General features: G+C 46.3%; 2 protein-coding genes across 2 annotated transcripts in view; one reads left to right on the forward strand and one right to left on the reverse strand.

Moving 5' to 3' along the window:
* LIMA1 (LIM domain and actin binding 1) overlaps positions 1 to 22,406 on the reverse strand; it is a 66,821-nt gene extending 44,415 nt beyond the window's left edge. Inside the window, exons 1-5 of the mRNA XM_067529566.1 lie at positions 22,180 to 22,406; positions 19,658 to 19,834; positions 16,061 to 19,232; positions 14,714 to 14,906; positions 13,231 to 13,409 (exon numbers count right to left, since the gene is read on the reverse strand). Coding sequence (XP_067385667.1) covers positions 13,231 to 13,409; positions 14,714 to 14,906; positions 16,061 to 19,232; positions 19,658 to 19,834; positions 22,180 to 22,336 — 3,878 coding nt within the window. The 5' untranslated portion in view covers positions 22,337 to 22,406. The remainder of the gene's footprint in view (positions 1 to 13,230; positions 13,410 to 14,713; positions 14,907 to 16,060; positions 19,233 to 19,657; positions 19,835 to 22,179) is intronic.
* Positions 22,407 to 26,315: 3,909 nt separating this feature from the next.
* LARP4 (La ribonucleoprotein 4) overlaps positions 26,316 to 27,537 on the forward strand; it is a 39,074-nt gene continuing 37,852 nt past the window's right edge. The window contains exon 1 of the mRNA XM_067529731.1: positions 26,316 to 26,490. Coding sequence (XP_067385832.1) covers positions 26,473 to 26,490 — 18 coding nt within the window. The 5' untranslated portion in view covers positions 26,316 to 26,472. The remainder of the gene's footprint in view (positions 26,491 to 27,537) is intronic.

The following is a 27,537-nucleotide window of genomic DNA, read 5'->3' on the forward strand; positions in this document are numbered from 1 at the left end:
CATAGTGCTCCAGAAAAACCTGTGTATGAACTGACTCTTTATGGAGATTAGATATAAAAGCAAGCACCAGATCAGATTCTAGTTTCTTTATTCAGTCCTCACTCAAAGAAACAGGGTGTCCTCCCTCCCCACACAACTGTTCCTTACCGCAGTGACAAGAATACAACCAATTCATTCTCAACCAATTAATCAAAGCCTTCATTTTACCAGCTAAAAATCAATTGAGAAAAAGTTCAGTGGCATCTTACAGTCAAACACTTGCAAGGCATACAAAAGTAATTGTATATTATCACAAGCCATATTCTTGACTGCGGCAGAGCTGCCTGGGTGTAACAGAGAGCAGAGAGCTGGCCCCGCATCTGCCACGATCATCCTGATTCCATATTTACCCTGCAAATCTAGAGTAACATTAGAGTTACTCCAGGTTTACATATATGTAACTCAAGGCAGACTTTAGGAGTTTTGATAGAAAAAAGACTAATTAGGAGCTGATTCTCTTTTACACTAAGGCCCCTTTACACCACTCTAGCTGTGTAAGAGGACGGCCTTAAAATGGGTATAAATTATGGTTATACTGTCAGAGTTGTGTAAGGAGCCTCAGTGTAAATGAGAATTAGGCCTTCAGATGAGGGATTTGGTCGGAGGTGTCCAGTTACATCAGAGGTTGATAAAGCAAAGGCCACTATTACTTCATGGTGAAAGTATTCCAGCCTCCCTCAGACACAGAACCTTTCAGAGCTGCAGTGCAAGGATGGACAGACAGGTCCCCCAGTCTGTTCCAATCATCCTTTGTCGTGTGCTTTCTCACTATGGGCTCTTTCATTCCAAGACATTTACTGTTGCTTCCTCATAATGAATTACAGAATTCCATTCCCTCAGCCTTCCTAAGGGATTGATAAAGAGGCTGGATCAACCTGACAGGCAGAGCTTTTGATTACTTTCCCAGTGTATGTACTTCATTTTATAGTGGAAGCTGAAGTAAATCTCTAAGAAGCTGCTGCCTCTTTAATGCCACAGGTCCCATACCACAGTTAATGCCTCTTGGAACTCCATTTAACCCAGTGGTTCATTGTATCCCTCTATGCTCCACTTTTAATCCCTTGTCCATTGCCGAGTATGCAATGCAGGTAACAATAATTAACTGAGACTCACATGACTGAGAGGCAGGTAAGCATTAGCCCCATTTTACAAATGGGCATTCTGAAGGACAGGAAGGGGAAAGATTATACAGTAAGTCAGTGTCAGAGCTGGGAATAAAACTCAGAGTTCTCCTAAGCCTGTGCTTTCTTTACTAGATCTACCTTCTGACTGAGGCTGTCAGATGAAGATTTAATTCACCTTGGGAAGAAGAATTCACAGTGGAGAAAAAGTGACTGACAATCCAAGCAAGGCGGGTGATGTTGATTGGACTATGTATGTTATGCTCCCTCCCCATGGACCTTGCGTACTGCACTGAACACATCCTTTGCCTTGTCAGCGCTTCCCAATTACCACTTTCCAGTTGCTGCGCCACAAGGGCTATTCTCCAGCGACACACATTATTGAAGAAATCTACACAGAAATGGGTCTTTCAGCAGTGCCTGTGAGCCCTGCTCCTATCTCCAGAGTGTAAATGCTACAAGCCAGAAGAGGCTTGGTTGCAGGGGGCTCCGAAGGGCCTGTTTCTGAATGGATCATTGATAACGGGGGTCGCTGGCAAGTAGCTTTTCCTTCTGTACAGTGTTTGTCTATCCTCCAGCTGCATTTGTGTGGCCAGCAAAGTGTGGAAATGGAGGCCAAAGGGTTAATGCTGTTGGTTTCCCCCCTTTCCTTCTGGAGTTTATCAGTTGGATTGTGCGCTTTGGATTATATTGTATGACAAAACCCATGCAGCTTCCAGGCCCACACATCTGTGGTACAAACAGCACAGTGCCCAGGGAATACTCTTCACCTTCCCCTCATCAAACCAGCATTAAATGGAGTTAAACATTAATGTCCCTCATGGCCACTCACTGTGCAAGGTCCAAGAGGACAAACATGCTGAGTCAGCATCTGTTAACAGCGGTTCCTCCCCCCAATGCCTCCCTCTCAACATGATTCACTACTTTCTCCCTCCCCACCCCTCCCTTCAGACCTGGGTGAAATGATAAGTGGAAGGCAAAGAGGGATGCTGTCCTGCCTGACTCCTGAGCACTGCACAGCTGCTCCTGACATGTTTGATACTGAAAGACTCCCACTGGCTATCCTAGTTAGTGGACTGACGGGAAATCCACTCTCTCTAAATGTCTTGCTTTTTCTGCTTCAGTGCCGGTGAGAGACACTGGATTAACAGCCCCAGAGACTGAAGTATGTCAGAGTCAGAACTAGTACAGCAACAGAGCACACTTCCTGCCATGCTGACCCTGCCATTTGGCCTTAGTCCCCCCACTCCAGAGCCCACATTAATACCAGCACAGTAGAATCAGTGGCCATTTGCACGCCCAAGCTGCAGCCATTTTGCTATCTGGATGGTTACGAGAGTGCTATAACTCTGCAGTAGATAAAGTGGCACCAATTACACCAAGAGAATAACAAGCCTGTGTGTCCCCAGCACTTCGCTACTGTCATGGTGGTGCACACCGTGACCGTTTGGAACGTCACAACAGCAATGGGGATAGATCTCAGTTCCTCCTGCTCCAAATGCCCAGTTTGAGCTAAGGGAGAATCTCCATCCGCTGCTAGCAGGATCGGGCCTATGCTACAGGGTGAAACTGTTCTGATTCCATCCAGCAGAGGGACAGTGGGGAGCATACACACCAGCCAGTTCATTACTCTCTCACTCCTTTTCCATGCAGGCTTTTTATACAGGTATATTTTAAATAGATAAAGAGAATCCTTAGTACAGCTGTGGTGGTTTCAGGAGGGTGTCCAGAGGCATGGGGGAGGGAAGTGAACAGACAATGATAAAACCCATTCCATTTAATTTATGTGTCACAGAATACACACTTCAGCACTGCCAGGTTGCTGGGCGCACCCAGGGCCTGACAAAGTGGATTGATTGCTCAGTGCTGTTGGCTGGCTGTCTCTCAGAGCCAGACCTCTGTACTGTTTGTCTTGTACTGAAATATGTTGGAATAAGACTGTAATTACTGCTTATCAGCTTGAAGGCTGCCGGGGTTACCTACCTCACACCAGTGCGACAGTGAACCATTTACTCCAACAGTAACAGAGGTTTGTGAAAACACAACCGTTTATCCAGCAGGAACTCTGATCCAGAAACAGAGCCGACATTCCCACAGGCTTCGTGCAAACCTTTGCTACAGTTATGACCCTTGTGGGATTGTGTAATAATGTGGCTTCTCTCTTCAACAGCCCATGCCCCCCCTGCCTCAGTTCCCTTCTACAGTATAATCACCCTTTGTACAGCTCCACACAGTTCCCCCATCCAGGGTCTCATTTAGTTATATTGGAAGTAGAGTTCAAGTCTGATAGAAGAAACCCTTCCATTCGGAGCCTCCACCTTTGGCGTGGATTTCCTCAAGGCTCCTTCTCACCAAATCAGTCCATTCCCTAATTCTTAACTCTTCCCCACTGAGAGGTTCTCAAGCAGTCCCTTCTTCTCCCCAGCAGAGACCCACTGCTAGTCCTTCCCTAGACGCCAGTTACAAGACATGCCAGACACAAGAGACTCCAGCACACAGACACTCCTTCCAGCTCCCTCTCCCACTGAGGACAGGCTGTTGCTTATATCTCCCATCAACCCTGACTCTCATTCACATGCACTCAGTTCTCTAAATCCCATGTATTAGGAGGAAAGCCAGGCACAGGTCAGAGCTGGGTTCTGAACTTGTTAAAGGCCCTTTGACAGGTTGGAAATGGGTCCTATGTAAAAACCTGGAAAAAGGAGAATGTAAGGGCGAATGAAGACAATAAGAGGTGTCAATTGTAAATTGCTCCCATTCCAGGAACCTCTCCTCTTGCAGTGAGAGCATCCTTGGCTTTTCCATGACCTCTTTCTCTCCTCTCCTCAACTTAATGAAAATCAGCATTTCCCAACTACTGCTCTCCAGCTGTCATGCCACCAGAGTTGCTCTCCAGAGAGATGAAAGGAAATGGCTTAACATCCAAATTAATCTCTGCCTTAGAAACATCTGGCTTTAAATCTCATTTTGATAGGCTTGTGGATCCCAGCCTTTTCTGGGAATTGTGCCATGTACCAGGTGGAGATTTCCAGTGTCCATTGCCTTCCGTACTGTGTGTACTCTCTAACCCCCAACAGCTCCATGCTACAGTCTTGTGTTCACCAGAAAAGCTCTCGCTGCTTCATTGATTACACTAGCACACACAACTGAGTGGGGATGAGGAGAGATAATACTGTGGGCTTACCTGTCCAGTGCACAGTGCAAGCTGCACAGACTACGTCGTGTCATTCATACTGCACAGTGTGGCTACATGCATGCCATGGATGTGATCAGGGGACAGAACTCAGACCCTTCTGTTCCAAGAACAATGGACCCGACCACTGCAACTAAAGGAGTGCTTAGCTGTGCAGGTATCCAGTCTTACCTCCGCTGTGGGCTTCTAGGCACAAAGCAACACAGTAAACAATTATAGTTATTATCTTTGTATTGCAGCAGCACCTAGAGGCCCCTGTACAGCTAAGCATAGCATGCACACACAACTGACAGTCCCTGTCCCAAAGACTTTAGCCACTAGCATGCTTGAGTAGATCTGACATTTTGTCTAACAGGACAGGGAGTATAAGCTGCCCTTCTGTGCAGGTATTTATACTGCAATCTCTGCCCGGGTACCGGAGCACCTCACCAGAGGCAGGGAGAACACATCGGTCACCTCAGCTCACTCAATGAACCATGTTAGACTCAGCTGGGACAGATTTATGCAAGAGCTCGCAGCCCAGATGTCAGAGCGTGGCTGCATGATGCAGGTATAGGCAGAACAAATATGCAATATTAGGAAAAGGGTTCTACCTGAATAGCTGCAGGTTTGGGCGGGAGGCATTTCCCATTGTGTCTGAGAACAGCCAAAACTTCAGAGCTGCTGGGGGTTTGATTCTATCCCACACCTAGCAGTAATTTATCTTTATCCCACCTCAGCTACTCCAGGTCCTGGCTACAATTAATTATTAGTTATTTGGATTTGTCAGCCTGCCTGGTAGGTATAGCATTTAACTTTTGGCCCCTTTTGGAAGCAAATTCCTGATGCTCTGCCCCCTGCACTCCTATGAGGTGGAGTTTCCTCTTGCAAAATGAATGTGAATGGTGCTGAAAAAGCTCTATGTGGCCTAAGTCAACTGGTTCTGAAGACTGTGAAAGATTTTGCTTTTGGTTCAAACGAAAGTCACAACTTTTCTCTCCTTTCTACCCTAATGCAATAGTTAGGATGTACTGAAGATGCTATCAGTTCCAGGTCACCTGCTAAGGAATAAATGACACAACCCCACACCTCTATGAAAGAAAGTGCAACTGTGATGGAGTGGCCCAATGGGGCTAGGAAACTAGAACTCCTGAGTTCTAGCCCTGGCTCTGCCATTGGTACTCCTCCCCTTATCAGTCACTTCAACCCACCACTATGAGATAAAGTCTACCATAATCTGGCCCAAATCCATGCCAAGCAAATGCTTGCCTAAAAAGCAGGGCTTTGCACCTTGCCATTCAGTCCCTTTCACTATATAAACTCTTGATTTCAGAATATATAGCACATGAATTTTGCTCTGTAACACACACAGGCAGAATGTGCAACTGCTTCTGTTGCAGCCCCTTATTCAGCTAGTAAGAGAAAGCCCAGGGAGATGGAGAGGTACATTCCTGAACAGGAAAAGAAATTCAGTGGAAGGGCTGGCGTTCAATGGAAATTGAGAATTCAGTAGAACTCCCTTATGAGCCTTGGAAAATCGCAGTCTCAAGAGATTGGAACATAAACTGCAGCCTTTACAGTAAAAGCATGATCATGAAATAAAAACAAAAATATACTTTATTTGCTTTCTACATAAATTTCTGTTGTGCATTAAACTGTATGTGGACTATCATATATTTTACGTGGGCTTTTACTTATGTCCATATGTTTTCCACCTGGGAAGATTCTGGACTCTAAAAAGAAAGACAGGCTCATTGTTACAAAATACCAATTTTTTAGTAGCTATGCAGGGCCCAGTCCTGCACACCTATTGCATCTAAAGCCAATGGGGCTGTAACTATGTAAGAACTAGGGACATGAGTGACTGATATCTACAAACAAAGGGACCAGTCCTGCAAAGTGCTGATTAACCACAACACCCCTTGGTTTATTTGGGAGCAAAGAACACTAAGCACCTTCTAGGGTCAGGCCTTTAAACAGTATGGGATGGTCTGATCAGAGTGTAGGCCCGGAAGTTAGAAAATGTTGACTTCTAATCCTAGGGCTGACACCAACTTCCTTAGTCATTTACGGGCTGATTTTCAGAAATGCTGAGCACCTGCAGGTTCAGCTGCAGTGATGGGTGCTCAGCATTACTGAAAATCAGGCCTGTAACTTCCCTGTAACTCTCTTTTCTCATTATTTTGATACCTTGACACTGTGGTGGGGGTGCACTATAAATTCATGAACAGATTCTGTGGATAAAGACAGATCTGTAAAACAGGGATAATACCTAACTACCAGACAGCGGGTGTTTGAGGATTAATAGGTTAATGTTTGCAAAGCGCCTTGAAGATGAAAAGTGATAAGCCTTATTACATCTGGTATATGGAGTAAATGAGAACATAGAACAGGACTCTGATCTCAAGCAGTAACAATTAGAAACACAGCATCATTGAGGATATGTTTGCACAGCCTGCAGAGACAAGCTGACCAGCCCGAGTCAACAGGCTTGGGCTAATGGAGCTAGCAATAGCGCTCTAAAAACAGCTGTGTAGAGATGGTTTGAAGCTGTGGCTCAGGTTGGAGCTAAGGCTCTAAAGCCTAGGGAGGGAGGTGAGCTTCAGAGCCTGAGCCACAACTTCCAAGTGCTGTCTACACAGCTTTTATTTAGAGTACTAGCATGAAACCCACAAGCCCAAATCTGTTGACCCAGGTCGGGAGCCTTGCTGCAGGCTGTGTAGACACACCTTGAATGTCACAGCAAATCAAACTCTGAAAGGTATTTTAATCTCACAGAGCCAAATATTACAGTTCACCTTAGAATATGTGCTAGCTACTTATGCAAAACTATCTGTTTGACCTTGTATCAGCTGTGACACTCTTTAGTATCTCTCCTAGACCTGAAGAAGAGCTCTGTGTAGCTCAAAAGCTTGTCTCTTTCACCAACAGAAGTTGATCCAAGAGAAGATATTACCTTACCCATTTTGTATCTCTAAGTTCACACTCGGGTATTGCATGCTCTGAGTGGGCATTATAGATTCATACTTTCCAATCCCAGAAAAGACCATTTTAGTCATCTAATCTGATCTCCTGTATAACGTAGGCCATAAATCTTCCCAAAAATAATTTCTACAGTGTATCTCTTAGAAAAACATCCAGTCTTGATTGAAAGATTGTCAGTGATGTAGAATCTACCACAACGGTTTTTAAATTATTTCAATGGTTAATTACTTACTGTTAAAAATTTACAGTTTATTTCCAGTCTGAATTTATCTAGCTTCAACTTCCAACCACTAGATCTTTTTACACATTTCTCTGCTAGACTGAAAAGCCCATTATTAAATATTTGTTCCCCATGTAGGTACTTATAGACTGTAATCAACTCACCCCTTAACCTTCTCTTTGTTAAGCTAAATAGATTAATCTCCTTGAGTCTATCACTATAAAGCATGTTTTCTAATCCTTTAATAATTCTTGTGACACTTCTCTAAATCCAGTTCAAGTTATCAACATCCTCTTGTACTGTGCGCACCAGAACTGAACACAGTATTCCAACAGCGGTCACACCAGTGCCATATAAAGAGGTAAAATAACCTCTCTACTGCTACTTGAGAGTCTCCTAGTTATGCACCCAACCAGCACATTAGCTCTTTTTGCCACAGTGTTGCATTGGGAGTTGGTGTTCAGCTGATTATCTCCACTACCAACCTCAGATCAGAGTCACTGCTTATCAGGATAGAGTCCCTCATTCTGTAAGTATGGCCTACATTCTTTGTTCCTAGATGTGTATACATTTACATTTAGCCATATTAAAAGGCATATAATTTGCTTGCACCCAGCTTACCAAGAGATCCAGACCACTCTGTATCAGTAACCTGTTCTCCTCATTATTTACCATTCCCCCAATTTTGGTGTCATCTGCAAACTTTATCAGTGATGATTTTGTTTTCTTTCAAGTTATTAATAAAAATGTTAAATAGATTAGGGCCAAGAAGATCCTACAGCACTTTTCACAAGATTTAGGGTTTCCCAAACATTTCCCAAACCACACACCTGATGCTGGACAGCCTGACAGCCCCCTCCACACCAGAGATGACTGGATTCTATTGGTGCTGTGGCCATATGGCTTGTAAGCCATGTTTGTATAAAAGGCGCTTGGTAAAGGTTGGAGGAGGTGAACCCAGTTTTGCTATTTCCTTGAGGAGGTTCTTTCCACTGAACTCCCTTGCATCCTAGAATCATCAGATCAGTTTAAATGAGTAAATGTAATGAGAATCCATGCATGTGTAGCAATGAAACAAGGCTAAATGTTGGGGATACAAATTCAATGCAGGCAGTGTCATTTTGAATACAAGGATGCTTTTAGTTTTGTGTTACTAAACAGTGACATCTACAGGCCACTCATGAAGAGAGACAGGAACGGAGATTGTCTGGCCTAGAGAGTTGAGCTAAAGGCCAGACAGATGATGTGGAAAAAGCAAAGTACTCAATGCTTTTTTTGACTCTGTCTTCACAGACAAATCAGCTCCCAAACTACTGCACTGGGCAGCACAGAACGGGTAGGAGGTGAGCAGCCCTCAGTGCTTATTGAACAGGTTCAGGACTATTCAGAAAGGCTGGACATGCACAAGTCCATGGGGCCGGATGTAATGCATCCGAGGGTGCTGAGGGAGTTGGTTGATGTGATTGCAGAACCATTGGGCATTATTTTTGAAAACTCATGATTGGCGGAGGTCCCGGATGATTGGAAAAAGGCAAATATAGTGCCTAGCTTCGTAAAAGGGAAGGAGGAGGATCCGGGGAACTATAGACCGGTCAGTCTCACCTCAGTCCCCAGAAAAATCATGGAGCAGGTCCTCAAGGAATCCATTTTGAGGCAACTGGAAGAGAGGAAGGTGATCAGGAACAGTAAGCATGGATTCACCAAGGGCAACTCATGCCTGACCAACCTGATTGCCTTCTCTGATGAGATGACTGGCTCTGTGGATGTGAGGAAAATGGTGGACATGACATACCTTGACTTTAGCAAAGCTTTTGATACGGTCTCCCACAGTATTCTTATGAACAAGTTCAAGTATGGGTTGGATGAATGGACTGTAAGATGGATAGAAAGCTGGCTAGATCGTCAGGCTCAATGGGTAGTGATCATTGGCTCAATGTCTAGTTGGCAGCCAGTAACAAGCAGGGTGCCCTAGGGGTCGGTGCTGGGGCCGGTTTTGTTCAACATCTTCATTAATGATCTGGAAGATGGGGTAGATTGCATCCTCAGCAAGTTTGCAGATGACACTAAGCTTGGGGGAGTGGTAGATACCCTGGAGGGTAGGAATGGGATACAGAGTGACCTAGACAAATTGGATGATTGAGCCAAAAGAAATCTGATGAGGTTCAACAAGGATAAGTGCAGAGTCCTGCACTTAGGACGGAAGAATCCCAAGCACTGCTACAGACTGTGGACCAACTGGCTAGGCAGCAGTTCTGCAGAAAAGGACCTGGGGGTTACAGTGGACAAGAAGCTGGATGTGAGTCAACAGTGTGCCCTTATTGCCAAGAAGGCTAACTGCATATTGGGCTACATTAGTAGGAGCATTGCCAGCACATCGAAGGAAATTATTATTCCCTTCTATTCAGCACTGATGAGGCCACATATGGAGTATTGTGTCCAGTTTTGGGTCCCCCACTACAGAAAGGATGTGGACAAATTGGAAAGAGTTCAGCGGAGGGCAACAAAAATGATTAGGGGGCTGGAGCACATGACTTATGAGGAGAGGCTGAGGGAAACTAGGCTTGTTTAGTCTGCAGAAGAAAAGAATGAGCAGGCATTTGATAGCAGCCTTCAACTACCTGAAAGAGGGTTCCAGGGAGGATGTAGCTAGGCTGTCCTCAGTAGTAGTAGATGACAGAACTAGGAGCAATGGTCTCAAGTTGCAGTGGGGGAGGTTTAGGTTGGATATTAGGAAAAACTTTTTCACTAGGAGGGTGGTGAAGCACTGGAATGGGTTACCTAGGGAGGTGGTGGAATCTCCATCCTTAGAGGTTTTTAAGGTGTGGCTTGACAAAGCCCTGGCTGGGATGATTTAGTTGGGGTTGGTCCTGCTTTGAGCAGAGGGTTGGATTAGATCAGAGGTTCTCAAACTGGGGGGCAGGCCCCCCTGGGGCAGTGTGGAGTGTATTCTGCGGGGGGCATGAGAAGCTTTAGGAAAAAAAACTTACTGCACACATTTTACCCACCGCCATGAACAACTGGCCAAGCTGATCCCTCCAGACAGATCAGGTCCTCAGCTGGCACTGTGCATTGGACTCGAGATGGCGCTGTGCATTTGGATGGATTTCTGTTAAGCTTGCATAGCATTATACGAAGTTGTTGCCATCTGTACTTTAATCCATTTGCTACGACGCGGTGTGCACATTTAATTGCAAGCACTGATCACCAGGGCAGTTTTGCTTTTGCTCTTATTACAATGGATTGTGGGCTCTGTTTCAATCGATGCTTTTCTGCTTTTCATATTTAGTGAGAGTTGCACGTAGGTTTTTCGTTATCAATATATGTAATTGTGTTGCGGGGGAGGGGGCATAAACTACTCCTGACACAAAGAAGGGGGGCACGATCAAATAAATTTGAGAAGCAGTGGACTAGATAATCTCCTGAGGTCCCTTCCAACCCAAATCTTCTATGATTGTAAGGTGGGAGCAATGTGAGCACAAGTCATGAGAGATAAGGGGCACATTTTCATCCCAGATTACCTGCTGTGTAGGCCCTGGATTCAATGCACAGCATTGTCTGTGACTGGGGGAAGGGTATTGTTGTTGTTGTTGTTGGACTGCTGTGAGGAAGGACAGAATTCCTCAGGCTCTTCAGATAACTTCCAAAATATCAGGCCTTTCTATTACAGCCAGGGGCTGCATGTGCCATAGATGCCAAAAGAGGGAGAGAAAGACGCCTGGTTGGCTGCAGAGGAGACATTCTGAAGCCCAAAGCCCCATAACTGTCTGGAATTGCATGAGTATAGCTGATCCTTTTAATCCATAGAGGCTTTTTAGATCATGGGGAACAAATGGCTTGCCTTTCTCATTTAAAGAAATGTTGGTAATTTATCACCTTTTGGGGTGCTCCCCACCCTATTCACAGGAATGAGTCTCATCCCCTGCTCAGGTAGCTTTGAGCAGCACCAGCAGGAGGCAGGACCAGCAACATGTGAACTTGGTGCAACAGGCTGTTGCAAGAGTTCTAAGAAGTTTCTGGAGGAAGGGAACACCTGCACACTGCCAAAGCTTTTGGCAGGGGGGAGAAACACACACATCAAGCTAGCAGGGTGGAGGGACATGTGGCTATGGGAGAACACAGGCAGTGTGATGTGGATGGGAGGGGGATACCCAGACCACGTGGTGGGAAGCTAGCTGGGCTATTATTAATATCTAATGCTAGGATATTTTGTTAGCTCAATGTGTACCTATTACTCCCAATCACTCTGATGGGTGTATTCATGTGCAGGTATCAAGGGGACTCTTACATCTCTAATATTGTGTCTGAAAATAATATTTTGGCCTTCCTCCTGCCCTCCACTCATACAACATTTACATCCTGCCTCCCTCGTCTCCTGCACAGGGCCTCTCTCAACCTCCTCTTCCCACCTTCTGCTCAATTACAGCTCTTTCAGCAACATACAACCAAAGAGACATGGTGACTTCAGTCAAAAAAGAAACCCCACTCAGAATGCAGAGAGGTGCACGATGGTCTAGTGGTTAGAGCACCTGACTGGGAGTTACAAGAGCTGGGTTCTATTTCAGGTTCTGATACTGACTTACTGAGTGACCTTGGGCAAGCCACTTGACCCTCTGTGCCTCTTTTTCCCCATCTGTAAAATGGGGATAAAGATGTTTCCCTAACTCACCCAGAAGTTTAACTCATTAATATTTGCAAAGCTTGGAGAGATCTTTGGAAAGAGACAATTAGAAATGGACACAGCCATATTATTATAACTTGGTTCCCTCTGCAAACTAAGGGAAAATAAAATGTAAGGCTGCTTACCGTGTCATTAGAGACCTCAGGGGTTTGCTCCTGACTGAGTTCACGTCCAGTTCCAGAAACCTAGGGATATCTGGGAAACCACCAGCCTGGGACCAGAGCAGGGACACAGGAGGTTTTGGAACAATAGGGAAACTGTGAGAGATGACATCGGTCCTCCATACTGACTCCATCTGGTCACAAACCTGCTCACTATAGGAGCACAAGAACGCAGCCATTTGGAAGCAGTAAAAACTATTCAGCTACAAGCCTATTCACACAGTAATTTGCTGGGTAAGCCCTGGGCTCCTGACTCAGCCAGAATATTCAAACAGGTGCCTGAAGTTAGGCATTTAAACCCATATTTAAGCAGCTACATAAGTGGCCACCATTCAAAGGATTTCAATGGGAGCTGGAGGTGAGAAGTGCCTCTCAGAATTAGACCCAATGACTCCAAAGGTAGTTTTTGCTTGAGTCGACGACAGGACTCCGCTCAGTAGCAATTGAGAGGGCTCTGCAGGACTTGGCTTCAAATGATGGTTGGCAGCTCTGGAGAGTGAAGTCCTCTGCTTAGCCATAGAGCCAGTACAGAGAGGAAGGGAAAAAGCTGAAATGGTGAAGATGGGAACACAGGGGATGTTTTTCTCTTGCTGGAGATCTTGAAAGAGTGAGACAGTGAAAGGGGGAGAGGCCAAGTGGAATGCTGTGGCTCTCAGGGCTTGATCCTGGTAGAAGTTGAGCACCCTCACAAAGTCAGTGAGAGTTGTGGGTGCTCAGCATCTTAGAGAAGGCAACCAGCACCTCAAAGATCAGGCCCATAATGAGAACCTAAGCATCAGACCACAATTTGCTGCTATAGCAGGGCAAGAGGTGTTAATAAGGGCTGCCTCTGACATCTCCAGCCCCCCATGTACCTGACTCCAGATGGATGTGTAAAGTCTCTGACTTTCTTCACACTTGCCAGGGGGGTTGGATAGCCAGGGGATTTGGATCTGACATGGGCCAAGGACTGGAACTCCTTCTTCATTTCATCCACTGCTTTGATTATGAGAGGGGATGGGCTGTTGAGGTGGAGTTCAGAGCTCAGGCGGAGCTAATGGAACAACAAAGAAAGGGAGCTGTCAAACAAACAGGAAGAGAAAAACATCCCCCGCATTCTCATTTTGGCAGTTTCAACTTTTTCCCTTCTCCTTTCCCTTCTCTCACTCACATTTAGAAATAACCTGATTGAAATCAAAAGGGCTACAAGGGGTAAAACTGGGCTAAGGGAGAAAAGAATAAGGTCCTGTTAATCTGTACATGGTAATAAATAATAATAATAATGTTTAAATTCTCTGCTAGTAGAAGTTTGTCTGAGTAAGAACATAAGGATTTGAGTTCACAATCATTAGTAAAAGAATAGTAGTGATACTGTAGTAATTATAGGCAATACTAAAGAGATAGTCCCTGTCCCAGAGAGCTCAGAAACCTAGATGTTAGGACATAGTAGGCAGACACAGAAGATAAATGGGGTGGGGAGAGGATCTGATGGGATGAGGGAACAATAAGAGAGAGGTTAGCATAAAATAAAAGCAGAAGCCTCAGCTCGCCACTTGCCAAACCAATGCCAGGTGACAGTGATGTGTAGGCATCATGACGGAGGTAGGTTTTATGGAGGGATTTAAAAGAGGAGAAGGTGGCACTTTATAAATTTTTACAGAGATTTATTAATTATTCCAAATCTCAAAAAGCTGCCAACCACCCACAATTCCTGTTGGCTTCTCTGGGGCTACAGGCACTCAGCATGCTACTCAGTATCCGGCATGGTAGCACTTTGCCTTTCTCCAGCTCTTTTCAGTTGAAGGTAAAGTATTTATGCAGCTCCCATTATCATAGTATCTGAGCACCTCACACTCTTTGATGTATTCATCCTCAGAGCACCCCTGTGGGGTAGTTATCCCCAGTTTGCAGATGGGTATCTGAGGAACAGAGACTTGCCCAAGGTCACCCAGGGAGTCTGTGGCAGAACAGAGATTTGTCCTAAAACTAGTACCCTAATCTCTGAATCAGCCCTCTTCTTTGCAACCATGATTGATCCTCAATACCCTTCCCACTCCCTGGGAGACTAGGATTAAAAACTAGATGGAAAATATCAGTAAAGGTGACATCCACTTCTGTGAAGACAGCCAAGACAAGGCCTGTGCACTAGTTAAGTCCCACTTATGCCCTTTGGGCCTTGGGCATAGGCCTCATGCTGGCATTTCTGCCCAGTGGGAAATTTCACCCTACACCTTTAAACGCTGTCTTTCTGTCTTGCTATCCCATTGGATATTTTTAATTTTAGGAACAAAAATGACAAATAAAAACCAAGTGTGACACTCTTCTCTTCTCCAAGAGAACTTTGCCCCAAAAACTCACCTGGGCAAACAAGGAAATCATCTTGCCAAGGCAGTGTCGTCGTGCATGCTCTACCACTTTCTGTTTGGCCACCCAGCACTGCAGCACCTTTTTCCGGTAAGCGTCCAGCCTCTCCACGTATGTGTACAAGTTCCGGACCTCAGCACCGTCATTTGCAGCTCTGGCGGCTTCCAATCGGGACATTAAGGTTTGTCTTGGAATAGAAAGAAAAGGAATTAAATTGTGAGAAATATTTCTTCTCCACAACAGAAGAGAACCCAAACAACCTATTTACATAGTTTGGTGTGTGTTGTGTTACCAGGGGAGTGTGGAAGGATATGCAAAATTGAGTGGTGCTTTGTATTTAGGGTTCTATCAAGCCATCCATCCATCTCAGCTTTTCTGGTGCCCAATCATCTTAATTTCTAGATACCACAGTACCTTATTTGGATCTCTTTTATTAGAGATGGCCCCAAACCACAACCCTGGATCCAACACCCTTGTGGGTGTTTGAAATCAAAATCCAAGGGCTATGGCTTGAGTTCATCACTGAGTTCTTTTTTCCCCAATATTCAGGGTTGAGGGTGGGATAAATGGTTCTGGATTTGACCCATCTACAATTTTGAGGCCAAGTTTTTCTCTCAAATTTGTACAATGGATCTCAGCCCTGATATTTCAGATCATGGAACCCCACTCATATCACTAGATGATGAGACTATGTGGAGTTTTCTTTGCGGTGCTTTGAGCCTTTACCTTTCCACCCTCCAAAAGAAATTTTAGAGTTGATAGGCTGACCTGATTGATTTAGGGACAAATCCCAAGAGGCACCAAGCACCCAGAACTGCCACAGAAGTAAAGGAAATAGTCTGTCTATTGCTGAGCAAGGGCCAAATCCTGAGAGATCCTGAGCATACTTTACACAATCTTGTTCCGACTGAGATCAGTGAGAGTTTGACCACTGAGCTCAATGGAAGCAGACTTTAATGGATGCTGCATGGGCTCAGCACCATTCAAGATCTGATCTACTCCCCTCCATCCTAATTGCCCTGAAAAACAGCCAGAACAAAGTGGCTACAAGGCAGCTGTCCTTTGGAGAATACCCTGGTGCAAGAGGCTATTCCAGGATGGACTTGTGTGTTTGACATGTCAGAGAAGGGAGGGGGCATGTGGTCTGAGCAAGTCTTTAGTAAGGATCTCAGGATTTGGCCCATTAGCTTCAACAGGAATTGTGCCTGTGTAAAGACTGAGCAAAGTCCCGCTCCCATTGAACTCAATGGCCAGGCTCACATTGGTTTTGATGGCAGAAGGCGCAGAACCTTAGCAAGGATTAGCCCCACGTGGATATCAGTAGTCTGCATATGTTGGTACCTGACATGCTGGAGGTGGCAGAAGGAGATGTACTTCTGGAAGAGAAGAGCCAGCCTCTCAACATCAGTGTGCAGGGTCTCAGTGATGACCTCCTTCGCCTGCGTGTGCAGGTATGGAGGTAATCTGCACTTTTGGGTTGCCTGGCCCAGCAGCACCAGGTTCTCCCTCTGAGCCTCTACATCCACCCAGTACCGCTTCTCTGACATGCTGGAGGACACCAAGCTCTTCTGCTTGGTCTTCTGAGCCAGCGTGGGGAGCCAGCTAGTCTCCTCAGTGGACTGAGCTTGAGAGTGCAGAGATACTTTGCTCTGAGTGGGTACCATCTGCTGGGAAGAAGGCTGGAAATATTCGTACAGTAGGACCTCTTCCTTTGCAGTCTCTCTCCTTGCCCTTAGTGGGGTCTGTTTTGTCAAGTGTTCCAGGGTCCCAAGCTCTCGGCTCCTGGGAACTGGTTTAGGCCTTGGAATCAGGTACTGCTCCTGCTGCATCTGCTTTTGCTGCAGCTCTTGCTGTTCATGCCACGGATGTAGCTGCTCCTGCCACAGCCTCTCCTGCTCCATCTCCTTCATCTCCTGCTGTTGCCACTGCCTCAACTGCAAGTTATGCTCCTCCTGTACCTGTTGCCACAGTTGCCACTGCTCCTCATGCTCCTCCACCTGCTGCTGCCAGCGCCTCACCTGCTTCTCATGTTCTTGCTGCTCCTGCTGCCACAGTTTCAGCTGCTCCTCATGTCGCTCCTGCTGTTGCTGTCGCTCCTGCTGTTGCCCCTCTTCCTGCTGCCCCCACAGCCTCTGCTGCTCTGCATGCTCCTCCTCCTGCTGCTGCCACAGCCTCTGCTGCTCTGCATGCTCCTCCGCCTGCTGCTGCCACAGCCTCTGCTGCTCTGCATGCTTTTCCTGCTGCTGCTGTTGCTCTTCCTGATATAGCCCCTGCAGCTCCTGCAGCTGCTGCTGCTGTTCCTCCAGCTGCTGCTGCCTCAGCCTCTGCTCCTCTGTTTGTTCCTCCAGCCACTTCTTCCACTGCCTTTGTTTCTCTTCCTGCCACTCTTTCTGCTTTTCCTGCAGTGGCTTCTGCTGTTGCTGCAGCTCCTCAAACTGAAGCGCTTCCTGTTGCAGCTGCTCCTCCTCCAGCTGCTCCACCTGTTCCTCCTCCACCTTCTTCTTTAGATCTTGCACCTGCTGCTGGAGCTGCTCATGAGGCTCCAGTGACTGCCACTGCAGCTGATACTGCTGTTCCTTTTGGACCATCTGAAACCGCTCCTGCTCCTCCTTCTGCCAATGCTCCTGCTGCACTTGCTGCCATTCCTGCTGCCACTGCTTGGAAAACTGGAAACACGCTGGGATATTGGGTTCCTTCCACAGTGTTGCAGGGAGTCCCCACGATGAGATCACAGCAATTTTGGACTCCAAAAAGGGACTGTCATGGTCACTCAGCTGGATGGAGGGAACAGCGACTTCTTCCCCTGGGATGAAGATCCCAGGAAGAACCTCCAAGGGTGGCTTTGCCTCCTCCTCATGCTCTTCAGTCAGCTTGAGGCTCCTTGGAAGCTTCTGTTCCTCTAAGCTGCTGGAATATTTCACCTTCATTTTTGAGAAGCATTCTTCCAGTTTCTTCTCTATGACCATGTAGAGCCTTTGAGCTTCTGGGTCCTTGGGCAGTGTCCTCTCTGCTCGTCTCTTCCCAGGAGAGGGACATTTCCATAGCTTTTCCATCTTCTGCTCCAGATAATTTAGGATAGCTGAATGAAATCCATACAGTGCAGTGGATGGGTCCTGCTTGCTTCTGCTGCTAGGGCTCCTAGGCTTTCTTGTACAGGTCTCCTCAGTGTACAGGCTTTCCTTCTTCCTCTTCTGCTCTCCTTTACTAGAGACCCCTTGGTATGGGAGCTCTATTGGGGATGAGAGCCTTTCAATTACTTCTTCACTGTCAGCCCCGAGCTCATATTCATCTGGCAGGATCTCATACCACTCACCAGTGACATCTTCAACAACTTCCTGGGTTCCATCCAGGAGATTCACATCCCTATTGTCAGTTACACCTCCTGCTGCCTCTGCTAGTTCTTCATCCAGGAGGTTCACATGCCATTCATCAGTAATAATTTCAGCAGCCTCTGCTTGCTCATTGTCCAGAGGTTGTTCATGCCATCCACCAGTCAGGTCTCCAGAAGTCTCTTCTTGCTTTACCCATGGGAGTTGTGTACCTGATTCATCGGTGATGTCTCCTGTCCTCTCTCCCTGCTTTTCCTCTGGGATGACAACGGTGTCTTGAGTTCTCTCTACCAGGACTTTCTGTGCTTCCCGTTTCTCACTGGTGTCTTCAGCTCTTTCTACCGAGTATTTCAGTGCTGGCTTTTTATCTAGAAGCTTTGCATCTTGTTTGTCACTGATGCCTTCTGCTCTCTCTACTGAGGCTTTCAATGACTGCTTTTTATCTAGAAGCTTTGGATCCTGTTTGTCACTGGAGTCTTCAGCTGTCTTTACCAATGGTCTCTGAAGCTGCTTTTTGTCTGGTAACTTTGTCTCCCTTTTCCCACTGGGAGATTTACCAAGATCTGCCTGGAATTTCCATGACAGCTTTTCAGCTGGTAGCTTCACATCCTTTTTCCTGCTCAGATCTTTATCATCTTCTTCCTGGGATTTCCGTTCATAAGAAGCCCTGGCTCCAAATTTTGTGTCTCTTAAAGATGGTTCTTTCTTTAGTGCTGCTTTTTCCTTCACCTCATGCAGTTCTTGCTGCATTGCCTCATTTGCTACAAGAAGCATCTTGTATTTGTTTTCGATGCTTTGGACTCGAGCCTCCAGAGACGCCTTTTTCTCATTAAGCATCTGTACTTCTTTTTGAAGGTTTGCATACTGAAATTCCTGCTTCCTAGACTCCTGGGATGATACGGTATCATACTTTGCTTGCAGGCCATGACATTGTTTTGTTACCAGAGTGAAGGCTTTGGTGAGATTGGCCACCATTGTTACTATATATTTAACAACAACAGCTTCTGCTTTGTTGAATAGTGTAGACCCTACAAATTCCTGTAACATGGTAAGGAGCTCAGAAGTCTTGGAAAAAGTTACAGATTCATCTTCTAGCATCTGTTCAGGGCTCAAGGGCTGGGCTTCCTGAGGTTTCTGTGCAACTTTTTCTCTCCATGCTCTCCACATGCCAGTTTTGGGAACAACTGGGAAAGTCAGACACACAAAGAGAAAGAATTAGGGTCTATATGGAGGGAGGAACAATGGTCCTGTCATTCAGGCACTGGGCTAAAACTCAGGAGATCTGGGTTCAATTTGTGGCTCTGCCACAGACCTTCTGTGTGATATTGGGCAAGTTTCTTCACCATTCAGTCCCCCTATATGTAAAATGGGGATAATAATCCTTTCTGTATCTAGCTTGTCTATTTAGTTTGCCTCTGACTGGAAAAACGCTTTTGGGTGCTCTCAATAAAGATGTACGGTCAGCTGGAAAGCACATTGAAATCAGCCATGCTTAGAGGTCACTTTTGAAAATCTGGCTGCATATGCATCAGATCTTTGTTCCTCCAAATTAGTCAGAAATATTAATTTTTCCCCTCTTTTGTCATTCCAAGATGCTTGAAACACATACTTGATTTTCCCCTCTTTTTCCTTCTGTGTTCCACAAGAGGTGTGCAGAGATCGATCAGCCGCATTATACACTCTTCTGTGTAATCAAGGGAGTTCAGCAGCATGGTCTCCATGTCGCTGACCCACTGGATGGTTTGGGTCTCTCCTACTTGTTCTTTGCCTTCTGACAACATTTCATCTTGGAAAGAGCCAAAGTAAAAAGGGGAGTGAAACTCACATCAATTACCTTCCAGCAGAAAATCAAACCCTTTCTTATTAAATGACGAGAAAGACCTCAGCCTGATGGTTAGCGATTTATATATGACATGTTTACAGTCGGGGTGGCCACGCAAAGGTCTCAGAGCTGCACAAGGAACATAGTAATATATCACACAAACACAGGAAAATACATAGGGAGCTGGGGACAGCAATGCTGGTAGGGTGGGCAAGGAACAGGAGTCTCTGGGAAGGAGTCTTACAGCGTTCAGTACAGCCTCTGAGAGGACAAGGATGTGGGCGAGGGGGTGTCTGCCCTTGTTAGTGGGGGGTGGGTGAGGATCAAGCTTGGGGAGAGAGCGTGTGAGAGGTATTAAAAACTAATGTATCTCATCTTGGGCCCCTCAGTGGAGAACCATGAGGGCAAGTCATCTGATTTCTGGTATTCTAAAGTTAAATTCAAAATGGTCCTGTAAATCGGATCCCACACCATACGGCTGCAGGGTTTGAGCAGAGAAGGGTGTGACAACTGGGGTCTAGACACCCCATAGGGAGAACAAAAGGTTTAAGCCCCAATATAAGCAGTTAAACCAACTGATAGCATACTATGTCATTGTACTATAAAAATATACCAGGTAAGGTATTTGATAAAACTTGTAATGTTCTGAACTTGATGATCATTATGAGAAATGTATAACCATGATTATGAATGTAGGTATGTGTATACATCAAAAACTGTACATTGTAATGGTGGTGCAACTTTAGCATCACCTCACAACAGGGAGGTGAAGCAATCAGGCAGGGACAGGCTACTTCCTAAACCAGTTGTTAACATGATACTAGCTTAAAGGACCCATCCATTGTCCAGTTCAGGAAAGGACAATGGTGGCCATTAACATTAATGGAAAAGTATTGAGACAACTGGGAATTTCCCCAATCTGAATAACCAGAAATCACCATAGTCTGAGAGAAAGAAAGGATAAATTAAAAGATTTTTTAAAAGGAGTCTTGAAGCAGAAATGTTAATCCAAAAACTGAGGGACTGCCTCTAAAATGAGAATCTGTCTGTGAAACACAGGATCCTCCTACAGTTAGGAGGAAAGGCTGGGTAACTTTTAAAAGGCAATAGGTAACTTGTATTAGAAAAAGGATTTTAACTAATATAAAAGACACAGCTTCAGGTGTCTTCATGTTTATTTACTGTGTAACTTGTATATGTTTGCTCTCCATTATCATTTAATCTTTGAATCTATGGCTTTTCTGTTAAATAAACAATTTGTTTATTTTTACCCAAGCAGTTCTCGGATGTGCAAACTTGATTGTGTGTGGCAAAGTGAGATGATAACTGGGGGGCTGGTTTTATGCCTTTGGGGGTGATGAACTAGAGGGGACAAATCAGACTTTCAGGCACCCTGGATGGAGTAAGTAGGCTGGTGGAAGCCAGGGTGAGTCCCTGTGCTTGTGGACAGGCTACTAGGGTCTGGATTTGAGCCATAGCAGTACCAGCATTAAAGCACCCCAAGGTTATAACTGAAGGTAGTGACTGAACCCCTTACCAGTCTGGGTAATCCCCAAAACATCACAATGGGCTCAAACTATGAAGTAGGAATCCAGCTCAAAACTTCCCCAAAGTTCAGAGGCTTTTGATCCAGGTTTTTGACTGATCCCATCATAGCGATGGGGGCCAGGTGGAAAGCCTGGTTCCAGACATCTCTAAAGATAAGGGTGATAACTCGGGAGCTGCCTGTAGTCTGGAGCATCCCAGCAGTCATGGACGGCGGATATCATAGGTCAGGGGAGGTTAAGCCTCCCCAAACAGCCAGGCATGGCCCAGCCCATGCTCTACCCCGAGGCCCCACCCCCTCCTGCTGCATCATATTCTTCCTGGTGGCCTCAGGCCAAGAGGGGCTGCTCACTTTTCCTGTCCTTCCTCAGTCTCTCCCCTGAAATGGGCAGGGGCTGGGGCTAGGGTGGGCCAACCATTGGTCTGGGACTGGGGCCTCCTGGCCAGTGCCCCAGCGCTAGAGCTGGGGCCACCCAGCTGGCGCTCCAGGGCTGGGGTCATCTAATGTTCAGCCTTCCTGTGGCTGGTGTGAAATGAGGCTGGCAGGGCAGCCTGCAGCTGGCAGCTCAGGCCAGCTGGCAGGCCAGGACTCGGGCTGGGCTGGGGCAAGCTGGCTGGCTGGGTTGGGAGCTTGGGGCTCCAGCGAGGGAGGGAGCAGAAGGGGCGTGACATCAGGTGGAAGTGGCAGGGCCATGGGCTAGCCTCCATTAATGGGGGGTCAGTTTACCACCCATGCCAGCAGTCATCTGTCTCCATTAACTTACCCCATTCTTTTAATGATTCCAGAACGAACTTTAAATCTTTCCCTTGAGCTGTGCTGGCCTTGAGCAAGATGGCTATTTTGTCCAGTAGAAATGCCCTCCGTTTCTTCTCAACCCAAGTGCTGGAGAGGAAGAACTGCTCTTCTGTCTTTGGGTGCATTCCATCATCCCCTTTGAAGCGGTAACACACGCGGTTCACATTGTCCAGAATTGCAAACAGCTGCTTAGAGACTTCCTAAAGAGACAGGATGGGCCTTAATAATACAGAGTTCCAGAGGGGTAGCCATGTTAGTCTGTTAGTTTGCTTAATAATACTGTTTCTAGAACACCCTGCATACAAGGAGCTCAAGCTCAAGTCAGTAAATCCACTGAACTGGGACTCAAGAGATCTAGGTTTCATTCTGCCACAGACTCCCTGTGTGACCTTGGGCAAGTCACTTAACTCTCTACGTGAGATAATACTTCCTTTCTGCCACCTTTCGTTTGACCTGTGTATTTAGGTTGTAAACTGTGGGGCAGGACCTGCCTCTCATTGTGTGTTGCCTAGCACAATGAGGCTCTAATGTCATTTAGATCTAGGTGCTACAGAAACATCAATAACAACAGAGGATGAGCAAGGAACAGAACCCATTTAGGGTGGGTTTCAGCACTGCAAATGGGAATGCTTAGCATGTCTCAGGATCATGTCCCTTTATTGCTAATTGACAAATATTAGGAAGCAAATATTCTGCTTCTTAAGTTGCTGACAAAACCACCTACCAGTGGACACGAGCAGTTCACTAAAAATGGAAAGCAGCTCAAGACCCAGAACGGAAATATTTAGTGGGGCAGAGTATCTGAGACCTCCGCCTATCTCTGGTGCCCCTCCTACGAAGAGTTAGTCTGCCTTGACTCTTACTCACAGGAGGCATTCAGCAGCCCCAAAGATCAGCAGCTCTGTGTTGACATACCTTCCTGGCTCTGTCCAGCTGAGCAGCATCAATTTTGTCCAGTATGTTCTTTACTGAGGGGGGGATTTCAATGAGAGGACTGATAGTGAGTTCCAGTTTAGAGGCTGCAGCTTCAGGCTCGGGTTCTGAGTCTGTTTCAGATTCATATGTGCTTCCTGATGATGATGATGATGATTCCTGCATTGCCATGTTTAGGACCTGGTAGTTTTCCTACACTAAGAATAAACTTCTGACAATTCCAAGCTGAGTCACAGGATAAACCTATTTAGTTTCCTCGTTCTAGAGGCGTAGTTTGAGGTCCAATGTCTCCTGCTGTCAGTCCAACAGTAGAGGGCCAAATGGACATATGTCACTAACAGCTGAGAATTGTCTGGGTGATATCATAATAAGCTTTCCCTGGTTCTATCCTGACATCATTGGGCACAGTGAATGGAATGTACAGAGACAGAAACCTAAGGAACAGGATTTACCAGTTAAATAACCTCCATGCAGATTTCAACAGGGAGGGCTTAACAAGAAGTTTCTAGAACAGCTATAGCCTAGTCAGTATGGCTTTCTGATGGAAGGTGACATTGCTGGCTGTACCACAAAAGTTCAGAGCTGCAGTTGTCCACAATCTTTCAATCATTTATGTACATGCTTACCTGCAAGCATGAGTAGTCCTCAGCAGGACATATGTGAGTGTTTGCAGGGACAAAACTTTAGTCAATCTGGACATTTTAAAAATAGAATTGCTTGGCAGAGCAATTACAAATGAAGCCATTCCTGGAGAGGAGCTGCAGGGATTTCCTAACAGAAACGGTTCTCAAGCATTTTAATTGTTTGTAAGGCTACTCATGAGAAAGCTTTTCATGCACACTTCCCCTCCCAATCTTGAGTGGATTTCCTACCATTTAGCTATAAAATATTTCATTCTGCAGACCACTAGGAAGGGTGATCACAGGTGGGTCATGGACAATATTGTGATTATCAGTGCCATATTGTGGACAGAAATCATTGTTCTGGAATCCTTCTTGTACTCTTTGGAGATTTTTCTTCCTTCAGCAGAACTCACTGTCCTGCCAAGATAGCAAATTGAAATGTTGTATACAGTGTTGTTGTAGCTGTGATGGTCCCAGAATATTAAAGAGACAAGATAGGTGAGGTAGTATCTTTTATTGGACCAACTTCTCTTGATGAATGAGACAAGCTTTTGTGCTTACACAGAGCTCTTCAGACCTGAAGAAGAACTCTGTGTAAACTTGAAAGCTTGTCTCTCTCACCAAGAGAAGTTCATCCATAAGATATCACCTCACCCACTGTTTCTCTTTAAATTAAAATGTTGGCATTTGCCAGCCTTGTTCGTTCTCCCGACACACTTTCAGGACTCCAAGCAGTGAATTAATCCATTTTCCACTCCAAAATTTCAGCTGTTTTTGCTCTTGATCTTAAGCTTTCAGTACAAAGAACTAAAGCTCTATGCCTTCTTATGGTGGGTGAGTGGTGAAAGCAGATAATCCTTGGAATACAGCCCTCTGATGGCCTTCTATGGGTTATGGGACAAGAGCAACAGAAACCTACGTATTGACAAACAAGATGAAGAGTCCATCTACTCCAGTAACCTGTCTCCAATAATGGCCAATACCAGTTACAAAAAGAAAGGCACAAGAGCCTCAAAGTGGACAGCTGTGGTATAACTTACCGTAGGAAGTATCTTCCTGAATGCCTCAATTAGAAGTTGGCTTATGCTGAGGGCTGGACAAAAATGTACACAATTTTATTGAAATGTTCATTGTACAGTTTTCAAAAAGCATATTTGTATATATTAAAAGTATTTCACAAATTTTTGTTTTACATGTTGAGGTTTGGTTTTTTTCCCCAGTTTTTCTTCCCCCATTTCAGTTCTTCTCTCCCTTTCTTCTTTTCTCTTCTCCTCCTCCTTTCCCTCTTTTTTCTGTTTTTGTATTGTGCCACTGAAAAAGGGAGAAGGAAAAAGGGGAGAGAAAATGTAGAAAAAAAGAAAAATTATAAACCAAAAACAGATGAAATGTTTTATCTTCAAGTTTTGTTTTAAAAGGAAAAAGAATTGTTTAAGAAAAAGTCAGGTTTTGAAAAAAGGCCATTTTTGGGGGGAAAATTTTCAACCACTGCTGTTTATGCTAATGGTCACCCATTTTTACCCAACTGACACCCCTCCACATCACAAAAAAAGCAAATTAATAAAATTCAATTAATAAACTGTACCCCAAGCTTTAAAATTTTTACCCCATAAGGGTGAATTGCCACTCTTCACAAAGTCCACTGGGGACTTTGCAATTTGCTATTGATTTCATGAGGAAGGCACTCAAACGATGTGTGGTAGTATAAAACTATCCTAAAATTGACATCAGAGTCTAAGTGAGTGTGCGGGGGAGAGATCCCAATGCCAGCAGGTGATGTACAAGTATATACATAAGTGGAGTTTGTGAGACTGTCAGTCTTTATCTCTTGGTTGTGGAGAGGAGCTGGAAAACATGAAATAGAAGCCAATAAAAAGAGCCCCTGGTGTATTATTTTTAAGTCAGCCTGATGATTTTGAGGGCCAGACTCCTGGTTTCGAAGGCCTGAGGTTGGTGACACTGAAACCCACGTCCAGACCCCAGGGCTCAGCATGCCGTGGGGCCGTGATGGTGTCTCAATAGGGCAGGGCCCCATGATTGCTTTGCATACTCTTAACTGAGGTTACCCTGTTTGGTTGGAAACTGCATCCTGGCTCTGCGCTGGGCACATCCTCCTGAGGCCTCAGTGACAAAAAGAATGGCACATTCCCCCGAGCACCCCCACTGCACCGAAAATGGCACATTCCCCCGAGCACCCCCACTGCACCGAAAATGGCACATTCCCCCGAGCACCCCCACTGCACCGAGCACCCCCACTGCACCGAAAATGGCACATTCCCCCCAACAGCCACGCCAACTGACCCTGCCGCCTCCGCACACAATCCCACTGGCACCTCATCCCCTGCCACAGCGAACGGTTATTCCTGGAGCGGTATCACCTTCCACCCCCTCAGCAGGTGCGTTCGTTGCCAACCCCGCCTGCCCCCCTCCCGCTGGTTTCCAGGACCTTCCTGTTCTCTGACCCCGGAAGGACTTTTAGGTGGTGACCCGGAAGAGGCGGTGGCGGCGGCGGCCGGCGGGGAGATAGAGGCGGAGGGACTGGAAGGGGCGGGGGCTGGGCTTGGGCCCTGGCGGCAGCAGCCGGAGGTGGAGCCCGAGTGTCCTTATCGCTGGCGCTGCCGGAGCGTGCCTGGGAGCGAAGAGCCGTCCGAGCCGGGGTCCCGGGCCTGCTGGCATCGGCGGGAAGCGGGAGCGGGAGAAGGAGGAGGATGCTCCTTTTCGTGGAGGTGAGCAGCGGGGGGAGCAGGCCTTGGGGGAGCGGCGGGGCCGGCCGGGCGCCTTGCGGGGCCATGTGACTTTCCAGGCCGCACACGCTGCTGAGCCGGCCGGGCCCGAGGGGGAGGGGACGGGACGGAGCTGAACTGACACAGCGAATCGGGGACCCGGCGGCCCTGGGGGAGGGGAGGCTACGGCGTCACCTCGGGAAGGGTGAGGGGAGTGGGTCGGGGGCGCTGAGAGCCCGGGGGTGGCGGGGGGAGGGGCGGTTTGAGAGCAGCGGTGCAGGACGCGGGCGGCGGTGGGATGACGGGCTGAGACGGGCGTTAAGAAAACATCCCCCGTCTCCTCTCCTCTCCTCTCCTCTCCTCTCCGGGCAGCGACGGCTCGGAAGGTTCTGTCGGGGGCCGGGCCCTCGGGGCCGTGCCGGAGAGGCAAAGCGGCTTGGAGGAGGGGAAGTCTTGAAAGGCACCGCATTGACCTTTTGTAAAAGTTGCTCTGGTGGCTGCGTGGTGCATGGCGCGGCGCGTGTGAAGGTTACGCGGTGGGGGGTGGGCGAGAGACACCCTGGGGAGCTGCTTTTTTTTTTCTTTTTTTTTTTTTTTAATTTTAAAACCTCGTGGATGTTTTTTGTCCGTTTTCTCTCTCTTTTTTTTGTAAGCAGAGGCTGCCATGGCATTTGTGCAATATAATCAGCTGATGCCTTGCTTTCTTTGACTGCCTGTCTAATGCTTTTGAGTAGATTCCAGGTCGTATTGTTCTTCACATTGTATAAACGTCAAATTAGCAAAGCAGTAACTTAGCAACTTGGCACTGGCTAACTGTGCCAATAAACAGAGTGCTCAATGAGGAAGGATGATTGTATTTTACAGGTTGTAAGGCAGCTGTGGTGAAAGAGAATCAAATCTAGCAGCATTTCTTAATTGCTTGTATATTTTGCTGTAATGAATTCCCATTAAACCATATCAAGTTTAAACATTTATTTTTAATCAGATCTGATCTTTGTTTTGCTCTAATGAGTACAGAGCATTTTGAAGGCTAAAGGAGTTGTGGAAGTG

This window comes from Emydura macquarii, unplaced genomic scaffold (genome assembly GCF_026122565.2).
Source record: "Emydura macquarii macquarii isolate MOO-44397 ecotype Brisbane River unplaced genomic scaffold, CSIRO-AGI_Emac_v2 contig_2994, whole genome shotgun sequence".
NCBI classification, from domain to species: domain Eukaryota; kingdom Metazoa; phylum Chordata; order Testudines; family Chelidae; genus Emydura; species Emydura macquarii.